Genomic DNA, 26,989 nt, shown 5'->3' with positions numbered 1-26,989 from the left:
CTCTTATAAATTATATAAGTACAAACGTAAAACGACGTTAGGTGACATATTATTTGAAAATGAAAATGTAAACCATATGAATTTGTTTCAGCTTATCTATTCCTTTCGATGAAACTTTTTGTTTTGTCTTTTTAATGGCGTAAGCCGGCAAAAGAGAACCTAGACAAATCACTTGATGGTAAGCAATCGTGCCGCCCGTGAACATCCGAAACACCAGAGGAGTCACAAATGTGTTACCAACCATTTGGAATTTATGGAAGAAAACCTTGATTTATAATAAGTATTATTTAAGCTTGAAATCGCTAATTCGCTGTCAGTAAGAACAGAAATCTATGGTATTTAAGATCTTCTACATCTGCAGGTTTCCAAGTAAACGTGGGCTAAAACTAAATTTCATTTTTTTCTAGGAAATCGCGAGTATGTTATGTTAGTATTGGCTACAGATTACACATCTTTCGCACTGACATATGGCTGTCAAAATATAGATAATGATCGAAGAAGGGGTAAGCTCTACACAATTTTTATTTTCCATTTTGACGATTACTCTATACACTCATATGTGCTATTAACCTTACATTGTTTAAGACATACAATCAAATGTAGAATATAAGTAAGTAGGTACCGTATACAGATTTTGTCATAATAATGTGTACTTTTACTTTGTTTTTAGTCAGAAGCTGGAAATTTAGTCGCTATAATACCTTGACCACGAATGCAATCAATGAAATAGACAAAGTAATTGAGGATATCGAAGTATTGCACCAGCCCTACTACTATAAAGTGGAGCGCACGCCTGCGGCTTGTTTCTACTTCCCTGAACCTAACCCAAGTTCTAACGTCATTTTCCGCGGTCAGTGTGAACAGCAAAAAATTGCCGTTGTTGAAAATTTTAAGATCGAAGAGGTAATTTATTGTAATTTCTAAACATAGGTAGGCTTTGAGAAAAACATCTCTTTACAAACTTTAACAATCACACTTATATTATGAATGTGAACATTTTCGTTTGTTTGGATGTTTTTCCGTCTATCACGCTGAGAGTAATGAATGGATTTGGATGAAATTTGGCATACAGATAGGATATTTTTATTTCACGGGAATGCGGACGAAGCCGCTGGTAGAAGCTAGATATATATCATTTGTTATGTCTGATTGCAAATCAAGTTGGCATGTAATATCTGTTTTAGTATATGGATATGTGGTACGACATCCAATCATATCCATCGGCATTCCAAGATGGCACATGCCCCAACGCACGGTACACTTTGACCGGCAACACTGTTTCTGTGCACAATACTCACGTTGTTGACCAGACATTAGTGACTATCGATGGAGTTGCTACTCCAGCATCTACAGACGGAAGCGGAAAGCTTAAAGTTACATTCAATGTACAAAATACTGAAGGTTAGTATCCATTCAATACTGCTCAATTCTGTTCAATGAAAGTTTATTATTTAATATTAATATCACTTTTTTTGTCCTTGCATTATACAGTTACTACAGATTACTGGGTGCTAGCCACCAACTACAAATCGTATGCGTTGGTCTACTCTTGTACTAATATTAATGAAGACTACATGAGTGGTAAGCTACTTCTATCCTGAATTTTCAGTAATATTATCATTCGATACAAATGAAGTTATTTCGATAATTTTATATCCTCTTAATTTTCAGTTTCATCTTGGAAACTGAGCAGAGAAAAATTCTTAAGACCTGAAGATGAGATTGCTATTAATGACGTCATGAACGAAATAAAAGTTTTGGACCAGAAATATTTTGTAAACCGTTACCAAATTCCTGAAGCCTGTTTCTATTTCCCTGAACCACAACCAGGAGTGCCAGTGGTGTTCCCTGGACAGTGTAACGATTATATCCCAGCAGCACCCAACTTCAATATAAACGAAGTGAGACTCGTGTTATCGACAAAAAAATGTTTACATACCGGTTAACGGAACATTTTAGGCTCAACCAAGTACTTACGTTTCAGTTCGCAGGTACATGGCATGAGATCTCAGCGTATCCTAAGGCTAGTCAGTCTGGACAATGCATCAGCCAACAAATCACTGTTACCAACGCCAACACCATGAAACTAGAGTCATTCAGTGTACTCGACCAATTCCAAACGACCACAGAAGGTGTCGCCACAATCGATTCCACTGATGGCAGTGGAAGATTGAATATCAATATTCAATCCAATGGACAGAGTAAGTCCTACTTTCGTAACACAAATTATTCTTGAATGTGGTGACAACATAATAATCGAATGTGTCTCGTTTCGCAGCAATTTCAATACCTTTCTGGATCTTAAGTGTAAAGTACGACGACTACGCGTTGGCGTACAGTTGTGTCAATATTGATAAAAATTACCGACAAGGTGAGTTCACAAAAAATTTCGCTGGAAACCCTCCGTTGCGCGTACAAATGCTTACTTTACGCAACACTCTCTTTGTTCTAGTTCACAGCTGGAAGCTAAGCAGGTCCAGAGAACTATCAAACACTGGGAACGCGGCCATCAATGACGCCATTACAAACATCGACGTAATAGACAATAGATACTTCGATAACACTGATCAATCAGATGCAGCTTGTTTCCATTATCCTGTCTTAGGACCCAATGACCCTGTTATTTTCCCTGGACAGTGTGATCCTACTATTCCTGTTATTCAAGACTTCAACGTATCACAGGTTTGTGGAATTAAAATATTTTCGCAATTTTTATAGTAATCAGTGACAACCCTTAGACAATTCGTACCGAAGCATGGCTCTCCCACACTTAAATCAATGTCCCATTCTAATAATAAACTGATCGGCTTAACACTATATTCTTTATAGCCGTACACGTTAACCGTAATAAAATTAACTTTGTGCTTAAAAAACATACGTCATCTGATTGTAGGAGTGATTAGCAAAAACGAATTATGCGAAATTATTTATATTGTAAGACTTTATGCGCACAGACGGAAAACTCACTCAAATACAAGCTTTTGGGATAAGAAAAGCATTGACCGACTTTAGCCTCAGACATTTACAATAGGTGTCCTAAATGACATTGCCTAATCACAATGAAACGTAAGTTATTGCCCATGTAAAAAAATAAAAAAGACTAATTACTATAATGTTTTGCTTCAGTACTTGGGACGCTGGCGGTTACTTGAATCATACTATTCAGAATTCCAAGAAGGTGCCTGTAATGCCGCTTCTTATGCGGAATCATCTGATGGGACACTGATTGTAACGAACTCTAAAGTTGTTGATGAACAACTGAATAGTATTGTAGCCTCGGCTGTTCCACTTGCCAATGATGGAAGCGGCAAACTTATCGTCACTTTCCCAGGTGGTAAGTAATACTTTAAACTTTACATTTTATAATTGGTGATAATTAGACTATTTGCCTCTAAAATCTGTTTCAAATTACAATTATTATACATAAGTCAGCCACAATCAACGAGCATCTGAAAAACGATGTTCTGCTCACTACTTATATTCTGCATCAGCCACTTTAAATAAAATTCAATATGGTGGTCAAATTAAATATATAAAATTAAAAACGAAAACAATCTATTAGCTTCTAATTTAACTTGGTACACACACTGCGCGGGGCTCCTAGTCTGTCTGCGGGGTTTATATTAGTCGACGACAGCGACCTCTCGCGTCCGGCATTGGTTCTAGCCATGGTGCGGAATGAGAGGAACTGGGATACCATCTCCTTCTTTTGCGAAATAGTAGCTCTTTTTGGAGGGGGAAAGTCAACTAATGACTTCACGCGCCTTGGGTGAGGCGAGAGAGAGTGTCAGACTCTTACTGATTAAAAACCACCCCGTGCCTACTCCTGCTTTTCGAGCCGGAGCCTCGGTGAACCCACTAGGTAGTCCACAACTCCGGATCAGACATCAACCCTACTAGGCGCAGCTTAATATTATCTAAAAAAAGTTCTTTTTAAAAAAGACAAGCTTGTTAATGTTTGTAAATAACCCTGTACAATTTATACGTTAAAAAATTTATTTTTTATAATGCAGGAACATCCACTGAATACTGGATATTATCAACTGACTATACGACATACGCGCTGGTTTACGCATGTAGTAACCTACCCAATCATCAAAGAAGAGGTAAGTGCTGTGTTTTTGAGATAACATGATTTTAGTAAGATATAAGACTATTTTAGTATGATTTTGATTTCTTTAAGGTGTGGTATTATATATTTTAATAAATAACTATTTTAGTGTGGAGCTGGAAATTGAGCAGATCAAATACTTTGTCACAGGATGCAATAATTGCAATTAATGACGCAATCAACAACATCGATGTTATCCATGAGAGTTACTATCAAAAAATTGATCGAACAGATACAGGATGTTTTTACTATCCCACACCTGATAGCGACTCTGAAGTAATTTTCCCTGGACAGTGCGATGACAACATACAAGCTGTTAATAATTTCCGGCTGCAAGACGTATGTTTACAGTTATATTATTTGTATATTTTTTATATATATTTTGCTCACAACTTCATCTGCGTCGAATAATGTGGTGTTACTTTTTTGCGTATATAATTTTTACGTTTTCTGTGTATATGGTATACATTTTTAACCGTATAAATACAACCAAGACAAATTCTCTAATAAGATCATTTCAAGATATGACTATTCATACAAGTTGTAACTTACTAGCTACTTTAGCGCGGTTTCACCCGATGTTCGGCTCTTATTGATCGTAGCTTGATGTTGTGTAGTCTACGTCACCCATGCCTTTAACGATCACTACTCAATACATTTCATATCATCGTTAGAAAGGCGGAAATACAAACAGACTATGTAGTAACTTGTAACTCCATTGTTGTTTTAAGGATCCATGGAGTTGTTTGTCCATAATCTTCCATAAAAATATAATATTTGTATACATAGGATTATTTTATACATCTTTGCGGGACCTTATAACTAACAACAAAGCTACATAATATGATTTCACTCACATATAATATGTATGAATATTAATAAGGACATGTGTGAAGCAGGAAGCAATAGAAGAGTCCTAGTTTATTTAACTTTTGTCCGATATTTTACTTTATTATAAAATAAGCTTATAGTAAGATATACTACTAGATATTGTTTTGAATCATTGTAGTACAAAGTTGTTAATCATGATGTTAGTAACACGGTCCTTAGAGGTTGTGTTAAAAATAACCCCGTAGATCGATCAATTATTATTTTTACATAAATTGTACTTATGACTTTTATAAATTTTAATAAAACTGACTTTTTTATATTATTTTACTACGTAGTACGCAGGCACGTGGTTCGATATTGAATCCTACCCAACACGGTTCCAAACCGGAACTTGTAACACCGCCAAATACGAATATAATCAAGAAAATGGTGCACTTCAAGTAGAAAACACCCAAGTATCTGGGCAAATTAAGCAAACTACAACCGGAGTCGCTTATCCCTCAAGTGATGGAAGTGGCAAATTTGATGTCACACTAACACAAAGCAATGGAAATGGTAAATAACTTTTTTTATTTATTTTAATATATAGCATTATAATATAAAGTATAAAAGACGTTTACTTAAAAAGTTTTGCTAGTATCCACGACGATCGACGATCCATATTCATATTATTCATGAAAATATTAACGTTCGTCTATTTTTGTTCGCTAATCCTATTTTTTTTTTTTTTGCAGTTGTTACCACAAAATATTGGGTGTTAGCCACTGATTATGCTTCATTCTCACTAGTGTATTCTTGCCGAAATATCGATGATGAATTCAGAGCAGGTCCGTTATTATCCTTTTTTAATTTACTATTTTATATTTTATTATAAAATATAGTTTACATTATATTTCAACGTTACCGCTTTTACTGTAGTTCACAGCTGGAAATTGAGTAAAACTACTACTTTAAATGAAGATGCACAAGCCCAAATCAATGTAAAGCTTGACGAAATACAAGTGCTAAAACAAAAATATTATGTTGAGAGAAAGCATACTGAAGACGACTGTTTCTATTATCCTAACAATGATGGTGGACCCGTCTTATTGGGAGGGCAGTGTATTTCAGACGCCCAGGTGCCAGCAGTCACCGGTTTTATTTCTTCAAAGGTCGGTAATATGTTTCTTACGTGGAATTCTAACTAGACATTTAACTTAATTGTGAGGTTGTTTGAAACAATACTATATCTATACCTGCGTACTTTCCAACCTTCTGCAAGACTAATTTACACTTTTCGTCTCTCCTTAACAAAACTACTTGTTGCCACGATATACCTTACCTTAAAATACTTCACTCATAGAAACTCGGGAGTCTATATGGTATTAAGTTTTTTTTTATAAATATATAGGTTTAATGTATCACCCAAAATTCAGCTCTATTAAACTTATTGTAATTTAACCTTTTCTATTATATACTACATATATTTTAATCGAACAATAATATGACCAAATTAAATATGTTTTAGTTTGCTGAAACATGGCATGAAGTAGCCAGATTTCCGTCAGAGCTTCAGAATGGAGAATGTACAGCAACTGAATTTACACTTGTCGATGGTAGCTTCGATGTAGTCCAAACTAGTGTCATTGATGATGCTCAGTTAAGTACAGTTACAACTGGGACACTGGCCACAGATGGTAGAGGAGTCATCAATATCAATATCGATGGAGGTAAAAGTATAAAAAAAGGTTATTTGTAGTACAAAGCAAGTTTTAAAAATATTGGAGATTAGAGTTGTATTTTAGAAAAATAATGCCTGTATTAGAGAATAACTACACATTATGTTCAAAGTAGCTTTAATAAGGAAAAGCTTAAGTCATTACTTCACAATAATATTTTCAGTGCCATTTAACAACGTCTACATTTTACTGACTGACTACGAAGAATATGCACTGGCGTACAGTTGTAGAAATGTCAGCCCAGAAGAAAAGCAAAGTAAGTTTCTTTTGATCTTACTTATTTTAAACTATATCAAGTAAATAAAAACGGCAATTCATTTATTTATTTATTTATTTAGGACAACTAACAAAACATACACTTATAAAATTTGACAATCATGTTTACAATAAATAACGTGCTGAGTGTTGCTTCATTTACAAGTTGCCACGGCATGGCTAGGGACAGTATCAACTAAATATTTTAATATATTCATTATTATATTCATTCATTCCATATAAGGAGCGGAACGCTCCCAAACGTCGCAAACAGGTGATGGTAAAAAACAAGTATTATTTTTAAAAAAAATAAAGAATTCAATGTTTATTTTAAGTAATAATAATAGTTGTAATCTAATGCTGAATTTTAATATAGCATGAATAATACAAACACAAAAACGATTAAAATTATAAAAACATAAACAATTTGTGGCGTTTTTCGAGAGCCTTCCGCTTACACCCTGTATTCATTCCATAAGAGAATACTGTTAATAAATTAATTTCATTCTACTTCGCCCAGAACTGATTGAGGATCGAATACAAATTGACTTCTCAAATAAAATTATATACTTTTTTGATTGTGCTAATTATATTTACGCTACGTTATATTTTTTTGCATAAATAAAAGCACAGTCTACAAGAATGTGTAGAATATAAAAATAACAACAAACATTTGAAGTTCCGGTACAACCTAGGAGCAAATCGAGACCAGCAATTTATACTACGCTAACTCAAAAAAGCGTATTTTACAGTAGAGGCGTTTAAAGGCAAAAACGTGATAACTTTTACATTAATTAAGATACTTTTTTTTTTACTTGGTATGCTTAATATTTAATTTATTCATTGTAATATCTCATATTTATATTTCCTTAATTATTTCTATTTTTTGATTTAGCGCAAGTTAGCCGTATATACACATAATTCATCAAAAAAATGTTACATCTTATACACGTCTAACTAATGTTAGCGTAGTGTAGTACGGGAGGTCGTAGTGCATGATCAGTCATCTCATGCATATTTCAATATTTTTATAAAGAACATGTACTTACTTACAAAAAGAATAGTCAACGTACCATTAATAAACTAATTAATACGTTAACACATAAGTATTTATTATGTAAAAGTCGCTAAGTAGTTCATTTTACAAACGAACAAGTATACACACGAACACGCTAAAGTACGCTAACTATGAGTTAGTGCAGTGTTGCACGGACTTTGACCAAAGTGATCCCCGCGCACACTCCGCTAATAATAGTTGGCGTAATATAAATCGAGTGATTTCAAAAAGTACCTTTACTTACCGTTTTATAAGATTTGTAACTTTCTTATTTTTGCGTTTATGACGTAGTGTAAAACCACATTTTAAGCAACTTGGCATAAAAAAAGTTTTTACCAAATTTCGAGTTAGCGTAGTATAAATTGCTGGTGTCGAAATAATATTTCTAAATGCGGAAAAGTTTTGCTTAACAAAATTACTTTTTTGAGATAGGCCGGCAAACGTGGAGACGGATCACCTAATGGTAATAGCAATAAAAAAAAAGGGATATGAGGATTGGAGATTTATGTAGATTATAAAATATTGGGGAATGATGGGGGAGGAATAAGGGAAATTATGCCTCCAGTAAGGTGAGGTTAAACAGCGAAACACAACACAAGCGTTGTGCACTCCGTTGTTCACTCCTGTATGTTCATTCTTACCGTAGCATGGCTCTCCCACACTTAACAAATTGCAATGTTTTAATTCGGTGTAATAATGTTTCAGTTTTAAAACAGGAGTTTTAATATTTATAATAAGTACCATAATTTATTTGTAAGGCTCATTATGTTTATAAAAATATTATCTGTCAACATATTACTTTTGTAACATAGATAATGTTAACTGATTTTCCAAATCACCTATCAATATTGAATATACTTATTCATATATAATATCATTACTATCATAATACATGGTATTGGGTTAAACTTAGTATTCACTTTTTTACAGTTTACAGTTGGATACTGAGCAGATCTCGCGCAGGATTAACAGAATCAGCTCAGTTAGCCATCCAAGAACACATTAGTAATAATATCGATCTGTATGAGGGCTATTATCAAACTACAAAACAAGACAACGCAGCCTGTTTCTACTATCCAGTGTTTGACCAGCTACCACTTTCCATAGAATTGCCAGGGCCCTGTGATGCATCTATTAAAGGAATCTCTGGTTTTAATCAGGCTGCGGTATGTACCTGGAAATTAATAATATTTCTTATGCTGAAATTAAATTGATTCCTAAATAATTATAGATTTTTACTACCTACCTCGTTAGTCGAGTGATCAGAAATAAAACTCTTGTACCAGGAGTAGTACTGGCTTTTTTATTCAATATTATGCGAATCCTTATTTATAGTCTAGTCCGGAGTATGGCAGTGAAATCCTGTCCTATTGCACTCCTAATGGACCCTAGAAAAGAGGGTGTTAAATTTAAAATGCACCTTTACACCTGCACATTCAATTCAAAATATATTAAGTTTGTCTAAATGTTACAAATATTTACAGTTCTCTGGAAAATGGATAGAAGTCGCCAGATATCCGCAACCGATACAAAGAGGTCAATGTAACCGTGCCGAGTACAATAACAATGGAGAAATCATTTCAATTGTGGCTACTCAAGTAGTAGATAGGAAACTGCAGACTTCACCAGGGAATGCTAAAATTGCTAGCAGTGACGGCTCTGGTTTACTGGAAGTATCTCTGGGTGGAGGTGATGGTAAGCTGATAACTTACACTTTAATAAACATAATTTTAATACTTAAAACAAAATAATTATATTAACTAGATTTATCTAATTAATACTTTGAATAGGGTAGATGACTAATTTTTATTTTAATGTCTATCTGATAAATTATTTTAAAACATAAGACACGTATTTAATTTTTTTACGGGAACAAGTAGTTTCAGCAGTCTATTTTGAAATATCTCGTGACATCAACTTTTGAGGACATTTTATACTCAAAAATTACGTAGTTAACTCCTACTTCTATACTTTGATTCGATTTGTCTAAGTATTGTTTTCTTATACGACATAATAAAAAAATACGAAAAACAAAATAATAATATGTTAATTTAAATTTAGTTTTTAAATTATCTAATATACTTTTTCATCGTCCGTCTGATATTTATTATTAAGAATCGAATTCTAACTTGATGCGAAACTGTTTAAATGTATTTAGGTGATGATGACATTTATTAAATAATATTATAAATTATAAACTTTCAGACATTGTAGAAGCAAAATTATACGTGCTGGCAACCGACTATAGCAATTACGCTCTTCTATACAATTGCATCGATTTGGACAACGGGAACAGACGAGGTAAAACATATTTATTATTATGATTCATGTTTAAATTGGTTTTATGACCAAAATCTACTGAAATGATCTACGGTATCTGATATATGGTTTTTATTTACAGTTGGAAGCTGGAAACTAAGTAGGTCCGGAACACTGAGTCCTCAGGATACCGAATTTATTGATGAAGTGATTGACAATACACAAGGTCTAAGGAACAATTATTACCTGGACACTGATCAGAGTGATGAAGCATGCTTCCACTATCCTGAACCCTCTGAAAGTGAAGTTATATTACCTGGCCAGTGTGATGAGACAATTTCTGGAGTGGCATCCTTTGACATGGAGCAAGTGAGTAGTTTTACGCGCCAAAAGGAAATGTATATTTAGAAATAGGTTTTTTTTATGGGACTAGCCCGCCACAACCTCTCATACTGCTGCATTTCTTGTAAGCCAGGATCTACAGTAGATACTACCATGAAATCACCGGAACACTGAAGTCCAGCGTGTCCCAGGGACATGAATGACTGTCTTGGATCCCGTAACGAAATAAATCAGAAGATGTTGTTAGGGGAGATGAAAAAGAAAACTATAGTTTCCACAGAAATCTTCAAAAATAGCTTAATAACTTAATACCTAATCATTGACACACATTAATACTTGTACTTATTTACAGTTCCAAGGAACTTGGTATCAGATCGAAAGATACGATGCTGTGCAAACCAGCTGTATCGGAATGAAATTGACATATAACGCAGATTCAAATGAATTTGGAGTTCTTTCATATGAAGTTTCTGATGGAGAATTGTCTACTGCGAAAGGAACCGGTCGACTTTCCCCTGATGGCACCGGAAAATTATCTGTGGCGATGTCTGAAGGTATCAATTTGTCTTCATTTATAAATATTATTGGTTAACATCAAGAGATCGTGAGAATTCACTGCTGCACTTATAGCCTCCTATTCACAAAAGACATTTGACATAACCTAAATCTACAGATGGGTTTTAGATCGCGGGTTAAAAGGATCCAGTTTATCGAAGGGCGCTGCTACCCAGTTTCTGTTACATTGTTCTCTCTTAGTCGACTCTTTCAACACATTCCGGAATGATTAGAGCAATGACAAATTGTTTTCTACTATATGTTCAGTTTTGGTTAAATTCAATTACTTTATTTTTATAATTTCAGAAGGTTCCGAAACAACCATCTTTATATTATCGACTGACTACGAGAGTTATGCGGTAGCGTACAGTTGCAGCAACTTAAGTGGCTCTCAACGACGAGGTAAATAATTTGCCGTTGTGTTTAATCTATATTTTTTAAATACTATTCTTTGTTAAACATCCACATGTTGATCCTGTTATTGTTAGTAATGGAATTTGATTTATTTTCCTATACAAACAGGCACTGAAGGATAATATGGTAGCAACAATAATAATAGCTTTTAATACCCAAAAAGGTATGAAAAGGTGCACACATACAAGGTAACCCCTTATTTCCACCAGTTATGTTATAAGTCCGAAACAGTTTACAAAATACTACAGTTACAAAGTCCTAATAGTTTCTATTATCTTCTCTTATTCGGCAGTCACACTTACGAACATTCGACTAACGAGGCGATCTAAGTAACAATAAATGTCTGATTCTATTTCCAGTTCGCGCCTGGCAGTTAAGTCGAGAAAGGACTATTTTACCTGCTGGCGCGACAGCCATCGCAAATCTGATAGAACAAAGAAAAGAGTTCCATCAACCATATTTCAAATCAATCGCGCATGACAATGAATGTCTCGAACCCAGTTCAGCATTGTTGTTCAAGAGCAGTATTATTGTGATCTTTGTTTGCAGTCTATTGCAATTATTATTGTAATAATTACTTTAAATAAGTTTATTTAGAAATATTATGTATGTGAAAAACTCGTCAATGATGTGTTTATTTATCTACTTTTGTATACTTTTCATTTGTTAATAAATTTTTATGCAACTATTACTTACGAGTGTTATTTATAAATGACTTTGACTATTTAACCCTTTTTTTCAATGAGGAATTAGAAACAGTCTAATATATTTGTTAGACAAAAGGGAATGTTTTTGATACGTCTACTAGAAGCTGTTAGATAATAATACTTCATGTCCACGAAGGAAAGGTGTCATTTCACTTTTTATTTATTACATATCCACAGCCCCATCTAGGGAATACTTACAGCATTAATAAGTCAAGATACATCTCCACGTGCTGGAGTCCGTATCATTTAATAAATTTTTCATTCCCTCTTCTGAATTAAGCAATATCCTAATGACTTTACTTACCAACTAACTACTATTAAGAAGAAATCACCCACACACAGTAACAGTGGCATGCCATTAGAAACCTATTTCAAGAGAGACGGAGGCCAGCACATTATAATGATACAGATAAACTTTTTCCTTTTCCGACTAAAAGTATGGTGATCAAAAAGTTAACTCAAAACTATGGTAAACTCGAAACCTATAGTAACTACACACTACACTAACACACACTACTCTTGTAGAAAGAGCCAAAAGACCGGACAGCAACATTTGATAAACTAAAACCTCTTAAATCAAACTATTTTTCATTCAGCCTACCAAACATGGGGATTGTCAGAAATTAATTCTCATAAGTAAAGGTGTTTATTGTTGGGTTTGCGCTTGGTAATAAGTGGTTTAGTGAAAACACTAATATGGTCCAAAATAAAACAACTATTGTGCTTTGACCTGCTGGTTCAAAAAGCCAATTTATTTTGAAGTTAAGCAATTACCCTATCAAACTCAAGTAACGAAACCGTAGCGCGATGTATTTCGATCCTAACGCCATCTATCAAGCGAGGGGTAAACTTTTTAAAGAAATTGATTGCTATGGTTTCTTTCTTAGGGCGCGTTCACATATAACGTCCGTTTAAACGTATGTGTTATTAGCGTATGTAGTTGTATGAGCCAGTACACACATAATACAGTATTCCGTATCCAGTAAAAAATACCAATTCGACAAAATAACAGCAATCCGTTTTACGGGTCCGTTAAAACGTATGCGTTATTAGCGTATGTAGTTGTATGAGCCAGTACACATATAATACAGTATTCCGTATCCAATAAAAATACCGATTCGACAAAATAACAGCAATCCGTTTTACGGGTCCGTTAAAACGTATGTGTTATTAGCGTATGTAGTTGTATGAGCCAGTACACACATAATACAGTATAGCGGATCCAGTATACTGATCGGTTTATCGGATCGAACTGCGCCAGGCTTGGCACGGGGTGTAATGGATCCTGTAAAAATAGACGTTCTATGTGAACTCGCCCTGAATCACCTCCAGTAGCAACGGATCCGTTAAAAAGGATCCTATAAATGCTGTGTGAATACTATCTCCAGTAGCGACGGATTCGTTAAAACGGATCCTGTTAAAACGGACGTTATATGTGAACGCGCCCTTAGGCAAACGGCAAATTCTCACGGGCTGTCGATGCTGACGATGTTGATTGAAACACAAAAAGTAAAAATAGTCGTTAATAAAAGAATTTACCTACTATTTACGATGGATAATAGGTGGTATGTATGTGACTAAGCGAATAAGTAAGTAATCAAATGTTTAACTAAGGAATTCGATAAAGTATGTTACACCTACATCACAATGGAAAAAGTGATTCAAGACGATTTGGCCTCGGGTTAGTCATTATATTTTTTATACGTTCCTAGCACACTACTTACAAAATATTAGGTACACCGTCCAAATAGTTGTTTGAACAACTGCTAGGTGTCTGATAGTTTCATTGAATTACTGAATATGTCTCTATTCAAGCCTATAGCTAATGGATTATCATTTGAAATAAGTTCTTACCAAAATGGTAGATTATAACTGTCCACGTTGCGTCATTTAATTTAGTCGAATGTATATAAGTTTACTATTTCAAATGCTTTTGTGTAACTTGAATATTTATAAAGATATCTTCTCCCCTTTCTTTCGCGACAATAGAAAACCATTCTGCACGGTGAAATACTGGCATTACTGGAAAATCTACAATTAATTTAGTTTTTTTTTAAATCAATACAATGCTTTGATTGAATTTTTTATCAACAAACATTGGCCAAACAATTGTAAAATTTTATTATAGTTGAGCCATTACAAACTTGCTAATTATCACGTCAAAGGAATGTAACAATGCCCCACAACCCACATAAAAGTGAGCGAGAGATCCGATTAAAATGACTTATGACAGTTCGCAAGTTTATAATGGCTGAACCGTAATATTCAGTTTAAAAGTGACCGTCATAGACATAAGAAAGCGTGTGCGGTTATTTTTAATTGTACACTTTGATCAAAAATTTTGGTCACTTTGATCAAAATTTTGCAAATAAAGATTTTTTTGAAATTGCCATTTTCTCTTTACGGTCTACTCATCATCAAGCTATTAATTTGTTTTTGAGAATTTTGTAAATAATTTAACGTTTCTGTGTAGCTAATAAACCAAGGAAATTCTAATAGTTTGTACGCTTAGTGTGATATCTTTTTTTATAAATACTTATGTCTCTTACCAAATTAGTGAAAAAATTAAACTATATGATTATGTTACAAGACAATACGAGAAATCAATAGCAAAAGGAACCAAGTATATCAACTGTAACCGAACAAAGATGATTTGGGAAATTGCTAGTATCATTTTGTCAGGCGTTATCTATTTTTTTCTTGTATTATAATAAAAGTAAATACAATCATACGTGATATTTTAGGGTTTCCATTGATAAGATAGATGAAGTTAGCGTTTACTTTTATATTATGTTATCAATGGCAATTTTTAACCCTAAAACCCTCATAAAAATTAACTGGTCTTACGTTTCTTAATTATGGGATATTCTTACAAAAAGGAATGATACAACCATAAAAATCAAAATCATTTATTATATAATTAGTAGATATCTAGTTCTGGTCTTACAAAAATCTCTGTTTCTCTTAACATAGAAGAATGATTATTTGTGCTATTTATTATCACTACTAGTCTCTCTTCCCATATCATGCCTAATTATGGAATCCAGAAATTCAGCTGGAGGACTTATATTTACTTGGTGTCTACCCCACGCCATAAACCATAATACAGACATGACGTGGCTACAACAACCAAGTGTCCTCTTCCCAGAAACACAGTAATGCCCTTTTATTGCTGCTACGCCATAATTAAGCCCTTCTATCAAAATATACAAGTAGTATATGCGCTGTCGTCTATGTCGCGACTGGATTCTACTACGCAGCAGCCACGGGTTGACGACATGAATCTATACTAATATTATAAAGCTGAAGAGTTTGTTTGTTTGATTGTTTGATTGTTTGATTGTTTGATTGTTTGATTGTTTGTTTGTTTGTTTGTTTGAACGCGCTAATCTCCGGAACTACTGGTCCGAATTGAATAATTCTTTTTGTGTTGGATAGTGCATTTATCGAGGAAGGCTATAGGCTATAAAACATCACGCTATGACCAATAGGAGCCGAGCAGAGCGGGTGAAACCGCGCGGAAGTAGCTAGTATTAAATATTTCCAAAACTGAAATATCTAAGCTGTCCTCCCTGTATAGTTCTATGTGGTAAGAACCATCACCCCTCACATGTTCGCCATAATAACTTCTGGCCTGACTTATTTGATACGTCCCCAGAGCATATATTTTTAGTTCATTTAAGTCAAGTATAGGGAAGTTATCCAAGCCGGGAATATTCGCATTCATTGATGTAAAAACCAGCTCTTATTTGGTTAAGGTTCCTATGAATGACATAATCGCTTAACAAAACCGATAACTGAAACGAATCACAAACCGTATGCAAAAGCGCGGAAGTGGAATGACTTGTTAAAAAGTTGCCAATCAGAGTATTGAACAATAGGAAACTTAAAATATCACACATAGATAACTTTTAATAAAAAAAAATACCACGAATAAAAAATAATAGCAATCTACTAAAACCTCTATATTTTGGTTTGGTTACGGTTCATAGACCTAATTCTTTTTGCTATTGATTTTACATACAGTCCTCTAACCTATGGCCTTTTTTGAGGGGGAAAATCATCCAATGACTTCACCCGCCTTGGGCGAGGCGAGAGGGAGTGTCAGACTCTTACTGACTAAAAACCACCCCGTTCCTTCTCCTGCTTTTCGAGCCGGAGCCCCGGTAAAGCCGCTAGGTAGTCCGCAGCTCCGGATAACCTATGGCCTAGGTTTTACTTTTGGCGAAAAGAAAAAAAATATTATGCCAGCTATGTATGGCAAAAGTGGCATTGCCCTTTGATAAGAATTTACTTGCTATTTTAAAACGAATGATATATCTGCCATTATAAGTATTTAAGTGTTTATTGATGTATTGGGAATTGATGAAAACTAAAATAACTTAAATCAAACTAGTATTTATTATAATCTACTGATGTTTTTGTAGTCAGTTAGGCATTTTTTGACCAAAACCAAAAATGTCGAATATCTCGGGTTCCAGGGACCTATACTAATTTTGTAGGAAATTAGTTGTCACCTTCCGAGAGGAATACGTCAAATTCAATGGCACCCTGTATATGTTGATATCGATAAAAATATGATACATGAAAGTCCTTTTTTTTTACATTTAATGGGTCGACGTTTGGCCGCTATCTCATCTGATGGTAAGTGATGATGCGGCCTACGGTAGAGCACGTCTGCCCATAAGCAACCTATTCACTCGGGCCTTGAAGACACCCAGGTTAATATAAGAAGTTTACCTATTAGGTCGCTTAGATACTTTATAGCAAAAATGCATAGCATATGATATTATAAGTATTTACAGGTTTCCTAGAGACGGTAACATTAAAATTAAAATTGATATATGCAACGACTAGAATAAATTGGATGCCATCCATAATTTTATCTATATCTATATTTTTAGATGACAATTTTTATCATCATATATTATAAAGATTATAGTTACCGGATGTTATGTATACTCTAAAATTTATGTACATGAATAATCTTAATTATTTATTTAAAGTGTAACTAAACTCCTAAAAAGTTTTAATTTTTTAAATATACTTAAGTTCAGATATCTGTCGATATCAAGAATTTAATTAAAAATATAATGTCCCATGAAACTAATCGAGTAAAAAAATTATTGATTTATGACGCCAATTTTTTTTCTTTCCTTTTTTTTGATCCCCACTATAGGATTTTCTTCTGTGTCGTAAGTGCGTTTACAAATATACAAGTTCACACGCACATGGCATCCAGACCCCAAACAACAATTTGTGGTCCACACAAAGAGTTGCTCCGTGCAGGAATCGAACCCACTACACGTTGCACGGCAGCCAGTTGCCCGGCCACTGCGTCAAACGTGCAGTCAAATGACCTTATTTGTAACGACATAAATTGTATAATGGCTAACTCTATGAATACCGTACCGCAATCTATGGCCAGGTAATGGGATTTAATTGTGAATTAAATGTTCTTTGACATTAGATTGTGTAACGTTTTAAATATACTCTGCACGTAAGTAAAATAAATCCTATAAGTATAAATTGCTTTAAGCTTTAATTCTGGGTGTAAGATACTTAAGCTGATTTTGATTAAAATTGATACGACAAATCAAAATATTTTTTTTTATTGTAATGCAATATATGATTATCGTTTCATTTGTGGGAGTTTGGCGACAGTGGTATCCGTAATCTTTTTTTTCCATTCTATTTAAACCACTTCATTTAAATCTCATACGAAGCAAGAATACTCTCAAGAACGACCAGGAAGAGAAGTAGTGACAAGATGCAGTTTTGGTGGACCCACTCATTATATAAATATTAAATATAAAATGTCACCTCTGCTTACCTTTTTGCAGGCATAGTTTTGGTCAAGTTTGATAAAATACGTAATAATGAACCAAAATTATTTACTAGCATTGTACTTAAATTGCACAGTGACAAATCCACTACAAAAAAAAATACGTTATTTACGATGCTACGTGATGTTGTAAAAACACGAAAAGGAATTATTTTACTGTTGATAAGAAAATTAACTAATATAAGTAATCTATACGTGCATAAATAAAATACAATTACTACAAGTACGACGCGACGACTCATGATTTTCCGATTTTACCAATCATTAAGAAAAAATAACAATTTGTGATAATGTAGGTACCATTATTTAGCGATTAAAGGTCATTAGGCGTAATCCCACTCGAATCTGGACCCGGATTCCGGTCACGGACACGAATGAAAATGATATAAAATGAAAGAGTATTTACTTACATGCATACATACATAACCTCGCGGCTGTCTCCCATGGGGGTAGGCAGAGACAATGGAATGCCAATTGCCACGGTTCTTACACTTACAAGGTACTTTTAATTTGGCCCTTTTTTTATAAATTTCCTTAAATGGGCTGGGTATATCATGAGAGAGAAGAGGTAGAAATGGACGAGACTAATAACTAAATGGCAACCACGAGATGGCAAAAGAAATAGAGGCAGATAAACTAGAAGATGGGAAGACGACATTAGAAAATTGCAGGTCTATTATGGCCCCGTCTAATGAAAAAGAATAGAGTGGAAATCTTTAGGGTAGGCCTATGTTGGATGAGCACCGCTAAGTCCTCAGGGATGTGGTCGGCGACGGCGACCTCTCGCGCCCGGCACTGGTTCAAGCCATGGTGCGGAGCGAGAGGGACTGGGATGCCGTCTCCTCCTTCTGCGAAGCAGTCATGCTAGCTAAGGAGGAGGCGGGGCGCGTGAGGGAACAAATCTCCTCACGCCCCAGCCGTCGCGAGAGACACTCTGGGCGTCGGGGATCGCGGGACGATCTCCGGCCACCGTAAGTGCGGGCCTGCGGACGGCGAGCAAGGGTAGCTCATCGCCCGAACAGAACCAGACCCGTGCGTGCGGCGCGTCGCGTTCCGCGCGCGCCTCAAAGAGCCATCAGACCACCACAGATGGGGCCCAGTAGGGCTGATGCCTGATCCGGAGCTGCGGACTACCTAGCGGGTTTACCGGGGCTCCGGCTCGAAAAGCAGGAGAAGGAACGGGGTGGTTTTTAGTCAGTAAGAGTCTGACACTCCCTCTCGCCTCGCCCAAGGCGGGAGAAGTCATTGGATGATTTTCCACCCTCAAAAAAAAAAAAATGTCGGTAGACAAGCTGCAGAGTAGTTTAGGGAACAGCGAGTAAAGTTCCCTAAGAAAAGGAGGATCCTCCGACCAGGCGAGGTGATCATGCCTGGCGGGCTTTCTGCCCAACTGTTGTTCGTTGGGATTTTCTATCCGTGTTAATTCGCATGCAAACTTCATATGTGCGATGCAGGATATTTGTGACGTCATCCATTGATTTGCTCGTCGATAGTCTATGTGCGACTTCTGTCATCTGTCATCTGTCACTTGTCAGTGTCGCCACATCACTCCCCCCCAAGACCGGAGGTCGATCCTGTTGAGACGGCTGTCGATGCTTGAGATGAGCGGTGCCAGAGCCAGTGTAGAATGTCCCTTAGTTCCAGTGAGTCGGAACTGTGCCGCTGAATGTCCAGTGAGTCGGGTGAGCGGTGCAGGGTGATACTCCAGTGAGTCGGAGTAGTGAAGCTCGCAGTGTCCCACGGTGAGTCGGGGAATTGATGCTGCGAGGGTAGGTGCGTAGTGGCTGGCGTCTGCGTTGACGGGAGGAAGGCGTCCTCAGACCGTGTGCAGAGTGATGTGCCTAGACGCTGATGAGGCCGTAGGGAAGAACCAGGCTGCATATCTTCGATGTAGCGTGTGGTGGTCCCTGATGAGGCCGAGGATGCTGGTTGGCTGCGACTTGATTACCGCTCAGCGGAGAAGTGATGGGTGAGGGAGATGGCGATAAGGATGACGGTGCTGATCTGCTCCGTGAAGGTTGGTTTCAATCACGTCGGGGTCACCACTTTAGGGAACAGCGAGTAAAGTTCCCTAAGAAAAGGAGGATCCTCCGACCAGGCGAGGTGATCATGCCTGGCGGGCTTTCTGCCCAACTGTTGTTCGTTGGGATTTTCTATCCGTGTTAATTCGCATGCAAACTTCATATGTGCGATGCAGGATATTTGTGACGTCATCCATTGATTTGCTCGTCGATAGTCTATGTGCGACTTCTGTCATCTGTCATCTGTCACTTGTCAGTGTCGCCACAGTAGAAATTACCGTTTACCGATAAGTTCCTAATTTATATAAATGCAAACAAAGTCACTTTAAATAGTTTAAATCGCTAAATTTAAACTATTTAAAATTAGTAAACATATTTGTATGAAATTGTAAAAACAAGTTCAGCAATAAAGGCTATTTTATTTTTCATTTATTTATTTTTATTTATATTTATACAATGTTAGAACCAAAAATAGACGAAATTAAGTCGCAACCTTGACATAATTTGCCTAAAATTACACTTACAATTTGACCTATAACTTGGCTTAGGTGTTAACTACATATTTATAAATGTGTGTCAAAAATATTTTTACAATAAAACTTGCCGTTTTCGAGAAAAATGGAAGATACGCAATATTATATATAATATATTAACCTTTTGACCTTGAATATAATTTTTTAAATTCTTTTTTATAATGATGTACTTAAAATCTATGCCAATTTTCAGAACAAAGATATTGATCTCGCCGAATCAATAGTTATTTTTATTTACCATGAGAAACTAGTTACATTTTATAATTTTTTCCCATACTATGTGTCCATTCACGTTTATTAAACTCCGTATACATCAAAATGCACGTACGGTATGTTAAATTAAAGGTTTAATATTTTCTAAATCTTATTTATAACCATCTAAAAGCCTACTACCATAAATTATAATATATTGTTGTAAAAAGTAACTAAGAAAACTGTATTTAACGCAAGGTACACATTTTTAACCTTAGTACGTATAAATAAGTACGTATAATATCTAGTTTACGTAAGTAAACATCGTTATTTAATCTACTGACGAGCAGTTAAGTAGCAATATAATATATCAATATGTGCATATTTCTTTTCTCCACAACACTATAGTACCTATCACAACCGTTGTTACCTATGTATATCAAAAAATTAGATAGATAAGAAATTTACACTGAACATGTTTCAATTAGAGTTCCCTGTTATCACTGAAAACTTTCAGATATTTAATTGCAGTGCCGCCTGATAAGAATATTGTACGGTTAAAATACACTGATATTAAGTAGGTACTTTACAGCCCGATCGTGTTCTTTGTGGATGATTTCATTGTTTTTTTGTTTTATCATTGATTTCCTACTAAAAAATAAGTCAAACGATATCAAAGTCCTCATTACAGTTCCAAAAGATATAATTATCACCTAGTATGACAAGGTCTTGTAAACCATATTTTTCTAAGTTTGTCAAACATATGTGCATTTGTGAGGTATATAAAAAAATATATAAATATGTATAATAATATATTCCAGAAAAGAAAAAAGCAAAAATATTGATTACAACGTGGTTTTATGTTTCATCGGTTTAAATAAATGTAATTCTATTCGTAGGATATCTCAGGTTCGACTACCAGGTCCAGTGAAGTATTGATTTTTAATGTTTTCAGGTATTCGAATATTCTTATTATTAGCACGGATTCTGGAATTCAAGACTTTTTATAGCAATCGATTCAACTCTTGTTACATGACACATAACTGATAAAAGTGGGTGAGCCATGCTTCGACACGTATGGACCGGCTTGATCGGATCACCGAAAACCGACGTGAAACAATGCTTGCGTTGTGTTTTGCGTGAGTGAGGTTACTGGAAACCCAATTGCCCCGTTCCCAATCTTACAAATCCCCGATTCCCCAACAACCCTTAAATTTTCTTATACCCCAAAAAGCCAGCAACGCACCTATAACGCCTCTGGTGTTTCAAGTGGCCATGGGCGGCGGCGTTGCACATGTGCGTGTGCTCCTTTATCGGCTTGTTCCATAAAAAAATGCGATCATCGCCAATCATTACCAATAGGATAAGGATATCCCAATAAAAAACTTAGATACCCCTTTATAATTCAACCTGGTAATCGTGTACCTAAATTATGGCAAGTAAACTCAATTTCATTCAAACCATACTAACCTAATTCGTGTTATAATATAATCTACGAGTCAGATTATTACAGTTTATCCACAAGATATAAGTAACACGTACTTATTTTTATTCCGTATCTTAATCACCGTAATCAAAACTTATCATAATATTAAACACACTTTGAAAATAGGTAATGTGTTTCAAATACTTTGCTAAACTTTTCCGTATTTGCAAATATTTGCATAGCTATACTTATTAGTCTCTGTATATCGGACATTGCTTCGAGGTTTGATCATTGGATAAGTATTGTTATATTTCTCGATTATATCAGTAGGTTTATTACCTACGTTAATGGTGATATAACCCAATTGCCAATATATGATTAGATTGAACGTGATTATACGTTTAATTAAAAGTTCATATTGCATTTCTCCGGTACTGTATGTAATGAAATAGATTATCGCTTACTTTATATAGTGCAATATATAACGAACTAAATTAAAATCGCATTCATTAACATATTAATCTAGTCTTCTCACCGTCCCCGACTCCCCGACCCCCGCGCGAGGGTGAACGATCCAGGCCAATGCCTGTCTCGGCGGTTCTAATCTAGCTAAGCAGAGTATAGATAATTAGGAAACACCAGGAATGTAATATGCTAAGTTGCTGTGGATGCGTTTGGCTTCCACCTATCATATTCATTACTACACATAGTCTAGCACTACTGGTAATGAACTCAACTAAGCTATGTTTTTTACTAGAGCCGTTTGAAAATTCCGTGCAAAGTCAGAGCGATAGCAATACGGGCGCGTATCGAGGTTATATCTAGTTAGTAGCATCTCTTGAAAGAACACACACCAAGTTTCAACCAGATCGGTCTATTTCTTTGGCATTCGTTTGAATAGAAGAAGTCGAGTGATTTTCAAAAAATAGACAAAAAATAATTTTGTTTGTTGATTTGTCGCTACTTTTTGAAAGGCAAAACGCCTCAGGAGGCTAAAGAAAAGCTTAATAAACATTATGGTGACTCTGCACCTTCAGTTAGAACAGTTTATAAGTGGTTTAACATTTTTCGGAGTGGCCATCCATATGCCCATGCACAAATGACGCTGAACGTTCTGGACGCCCTGTTGAGATTACCATTCCAGAAATCATTGATAAAATCCACGATATGGTGATGGATGACAGAAGAGTGAAGGTGCTTGAGATTGCTAGTACTGTGGGCATCTCGAATGAACGGGTACATAATATTTTGCATCAACATTTGGACATTAAAAAGCTATCCGCAAGATGGGTGCCGCGATTGCTCACGCTTGACCACAACGCACCAGCTCACACCTCAACAGTTGTGGTCGCAAAATTAATGAAAATAGAGTTCCAAGTGGTTTCAAATCCCCTATATTCTCCAGATTTGTTCCCCAATATGAAGAAATAGCTGGCGGGAAAAAAAATATTCAAACGAGGAGGTGATTGCAGAAACAAATAGCAATTTTTTAGACTTGTACAAATCCTATTATTCAGAAGGGATCAAGAAACTACAGCAGTGTTGGACGAAGTGTAAATAGTTTTTATTTTTGCACGGACTTTTCGAACGACCCTCGTATATGGATGAATGGGTGCTATGGATGGCTACTGTCGATACATCGCATACTCGAACTGCGCATCTTCCTCGCACAGTAACTTTGCGACGGCGCTTAGATAGTTTGCCATAAGAAGAGAAAGAAGGTTTATAGTCATAGTCTAGCAGTGAGGTATCATGGACTTTTGAGTTAATTGATCAGACAAGAATTAGAGGTTTTAAGGAAGTCTATTTCCTTTACGTCACCTCACAGGGAACGATATCAGTGTAATATAATATAGCGTATATCACGGACACGTACAGATTAGATCTATCTGTTACCAGCTTAGTCACAAATGAGGCATCGCGATTATATCAATATGATTAATGTCATTAACGATAAGAAATGCCATTTGGCTAGCTTCTAATACCTAATATATAAGAAGTATGTAAAACATCATGCTACAACAGCATGGAGCATTAATAATCTAGTTCCCTAAATTTTATTTTATTTTAATGTTCGTCTGGTAGATTAAAACATTTGTTATTTTTCTTTTCTTACAGAATTTACATTTGCGACGATTTATTGTTTTTTTTATGGTATAACCCGGTAAACGAACAGACGGATTGAGAACATGATCGTAAGCAATCACCGCCGCCTAAGAACACCCGAATCACCAGAGGCGTTATAAGTGTGTTTCCTTTTGGGGATTAAGAATTTAAGGGTTGTTGATTTGAAATATCTTGTGACGTTACGATTTAATATATTTTGTAGGAAGCAGTGATGTAGTTAGGTCCAACTCCTAAACTTAAATTAATCTTATTGTTGTCTTATATAATTATAAAAAAATACGTGTCTGATATTTTTTCATTGTTTAAGTGACTGACTAGATTTTTAGTCTTCGTACCTTATCAACTACTCTACTGGATGGAGTGTTTTAATATTCCTAACAATTAATCTTACTCTTAGCATTTTTTTACTAAATATAAAATAAGTGAGCTACCCTTGCTCGCCGTCTGCAGGCCCGCACTTACGGTGGCCGGAGATTGTCACGCGATCCCCGACGCCCGGAGTGTCTCACGCGACGACTGGGTTGTGAGGAGGTTCGTTCCCTCACGCGCTTCGCCTCCTCTTGAGCTAGCATGACTGCTTCGCAGAAGGAGGAGACGGCATCCCAGTCCCCCTCGCTCCGCACCATGGCGTGTACCAAAGCCGGACGCGAGAGGTCGCCGTCGCCGACCACATCCCTGAGGACACGGCGGTGCTCAGCCCATGTAGGGCACACCGCCACCGTATGCTCCACCGTGTCCTCTGAAATGTGTGATGAAACCCAGGCGTTTCCTCCCGCCCAATCAGAAACAGGTCCTCTGAAATGTGTGATGAAACCCAGGCGTTTCCTCCCGCCCAATCAGAAACAGGAACCTACCGAAACTCTCATGTCCGGTAAGCACCTGTGTCAGGAGGTAGGTGAGGACGCCGTGGCGCCTCTCAAGCCACTCCTCAAAGAGGGGACATACCGCTGCAATGACAGCGAGCCCATGCAGCCCTCGGTTGCCATTCCGCCATTAGATCGCGCCGGAGCTCATCCCGCCACGCACTAATCTGGCGCGGCAGTGGAGTTTCGCCCCGGCGCGGCGATACGCGTCGGCGCGCAAACTAAAGACGCGCGCGAGCATCTTCGCCTCCAATTCCCAAAAGCTCTCTGAAAAAAACTAACCATGACCATGAGCTGTACCTTTAAAAAGTAATGAAATTAATATAGATGAAGTTGTGCCCAGTCTAAGTAATGCTGTTGTACTGCAATTCCTTTAAACATACTTGAACGTTAAACATTTATTATACGTTAGAGGGTATAAATCAGCGACCAAGTCTAACTATAATTGTAATGAAATCGGAATGGATTTTTAGTGATTATAGATGAATGAAGAAAGAATGAAGAAAACTTTCTGGTCTTACCCAGAGGGCCCTCAAAGGTGAAATGGTTCTAGTAAAGGATGTGTATGTAAACGTTGAAGCTTCACCAATAAGGGACAATGTACACTAGTTTTTCAAACTATAAAAAAAACAAACAAATATGTATTATTCATTCATAATTTTATTATAAAAATATAAAACTGAAATACGTAAAACAGAACGACACCAGCAATTTATACTGCGCTAACTCAAAAAGCGTACTTTACAGTAGAGGCGTTTAAAGGGAAAAACGTGATAACTTTTACATTAATTAAGATACTTTTTTGAAATTTGGTATGCTTAATATTTAATTTATTCATTGTAATATCTCATATTTATATTTCCTTAATTATTTCTATTTTTTGATTTAGCGCAAGTTAGCCGTATATAAACGTAATTCATCAAAAAAATGTTACATCTTATACACGTCTAACTAACGTTAGCGTAGTGTAGTACGGGACGTCGTAGTGCATGATCAATCATCTGATGCATATTTCAATATTTTATAAAGAACATGTACTTACTTACAAAAATAATAGTCAACGTACCATTAATAAACTAATTAATACGTTAACACATAAGTATTTACTATGTAAAAGTCGCTAAGTCGTTCATTTTACAAACGAACAAGTATACACACGCACGCACTAAACTACGCTAACTATGAGTTAGTGCAGTGTTGCACAGACTTTGACCAAAGTGATCCGCGCGCACACTCCGCTAATAATAGTTGGCGTAATATAAATCGAGTGATTTCAAAAAGTACCTTTACTTAGCGTTTTATAAGATTTGTAACTTTCTTATTTTTGCATATTTCTTCTCATTTTTTTTATGACGTATGTAAACACACATTTTAAGCAACTTGGCGTAAAAAAACGTTTTTTCCAAATTTCGAGTTAGCGTAGTATAAATTGCTGGTGTCGAGAAATACAATGCTAAAATCTCAATCCGAACTGAGTTAATAATTAAAAGCATCCAAATATACAGGAGTCGTCGAACACGGAAATTTGTGATAAAAAGTTAATAAAATGGCTATGTCTACCTAACGCAAGTTAGGACTATTCATTCTAGAAACAACAAAGATAACGTCCACATAAAAGATAACTAAGATAAGAAACCAAAGCATTTGTGACGCAATTAAGTTCGGCCTAACTCGATATTATTTATCACGCACCGCATATTTAATTGTGTAAACCCGGATATGTTTAAAACTTT

The 26,989-nt window shown here is 35.9% G+C and overlaps 1 protein-coding gene across 6 annotated transcripts in view; it reads left to right on the top strand.

Moving 5' to 3' along the window:
• LOC118275267 (uncharacterized) overlaps positions 1 to 12,233 on the top strand; it is a 28,460-nt gene extending 16,227 nt beyond the window's left edge. Inside the window, exons 24-46 of one of the 6 annotated variants that reach the window (XM_035593164.2) lie at positions 408 to 503; positions 671 to 903; positions 1,185 to 1,401; positions 1,492 to 1,581; positions 1,672 to 1,901; positions 1,985 to 2,201; positions 2,279 to 2,371; positions 2,453 to 2,682; positions 3,127 to 3,334; positions 4,014 to 4,106; positions 4,221 to 4,450; positions 5,278 to 5,497; positions 5,677 to 5,769; positions 5,861 to 6,093; positions 6,450 to 6,651; positions 6,824 to 6,916; positions 8,903 to 9,138; positions 9,457 to 9,667; positions 10,178 to 10,273; positions 10,374 to 10,600; positions 10,926 to 11,127; positions 11,438 to 11,530; positions 11,902 to 12,233. In XM_035593164.2, coding sequence (XP_035449057.2) covers positions 408 to 503; positions 671 to 903; positions 1,185 to 1,401; positions 1,492 to 1,581; positions 1,672 to 1,901; positions 1,985 to 2,201; positions 2,279 to 2,371; positions 2,453 to 2,682; positions 3,127 to 3,334; positions 4,014 to 4,106; positions 4,221 to 4,450; positions 5,278 to 5,497; positions 5,677 to 5,769; positions 5,861 to 6,093; positions 6,450 to 6,651; positions 6,824 to 6,916; positions 8,903 to 9,138; positions 9,457 to 9,667; positions 10,178 to 10,273; positions 10,374 to 10,600; positions 10,926 to 11,127; positions 11,438 to 11,530; positions 11,902 to 12,113 — 4,055 coding nt within the window. In that variant the 3' untranslated portion in view covers positions 12,114 to 12,233. Of the gene's footprint in view, positions 1 to 407; positions 504 to 670; positions 904 to 1,184; positions 1,402 to 1,491; positions 1,582 to 1,671; positions 1,902 to 1,984; positions 2,202 to 2,278; positions 2,372 to 2,452; positions 2,683 to 3,126; positions 3,335 to 4,013; positions 4,107 to 4,220; positions 4,451 to 5,277; positions 5,498 to 5,676; positions 5,770 to 5,860; positions 6,094 to 6,449; positions 6,652 to 6,823; positions 6,917 to 8,902; positions 9,139 to 9,456; positions 9,668 to 10,177; positions 10,274 to 10,373; positions 10,601 to 10,925; positions 11,128 to 11,434; positions 11,531 to 11,901 lie in introns of all 6 variants that reach the window. The other 5 variants (XM_035593163.2, XM_050695250.1, XM_050695248.1 and 2 more) reach the window with 5 other exon arrangements.
• The last annotated feature ends 14,756 nt before the right edge of the window (positions 12,234 to 26,989 follow it).

This window comes from Spodoptera frugiperda, chromosome 8 (assembly GCF_023101765.2).
Source record: "Spodoptera frugiperda isolate SF20-4 chromosome 8, AGI-APGP_CSIRO_Sfru_2.0, whole genome shotgun sequence".
Lineage (NCBI taxonomy): Eukaryota > Metazoa > Arthropoda > Insecta > Lepidoptera > Noctuidae > Spodoptera > Spodoptera frugiperda.
Note: the sequence above shows the minus strand (reverse complement) of the source record. Positions and strands in the feature narration are given on the sequence as shown.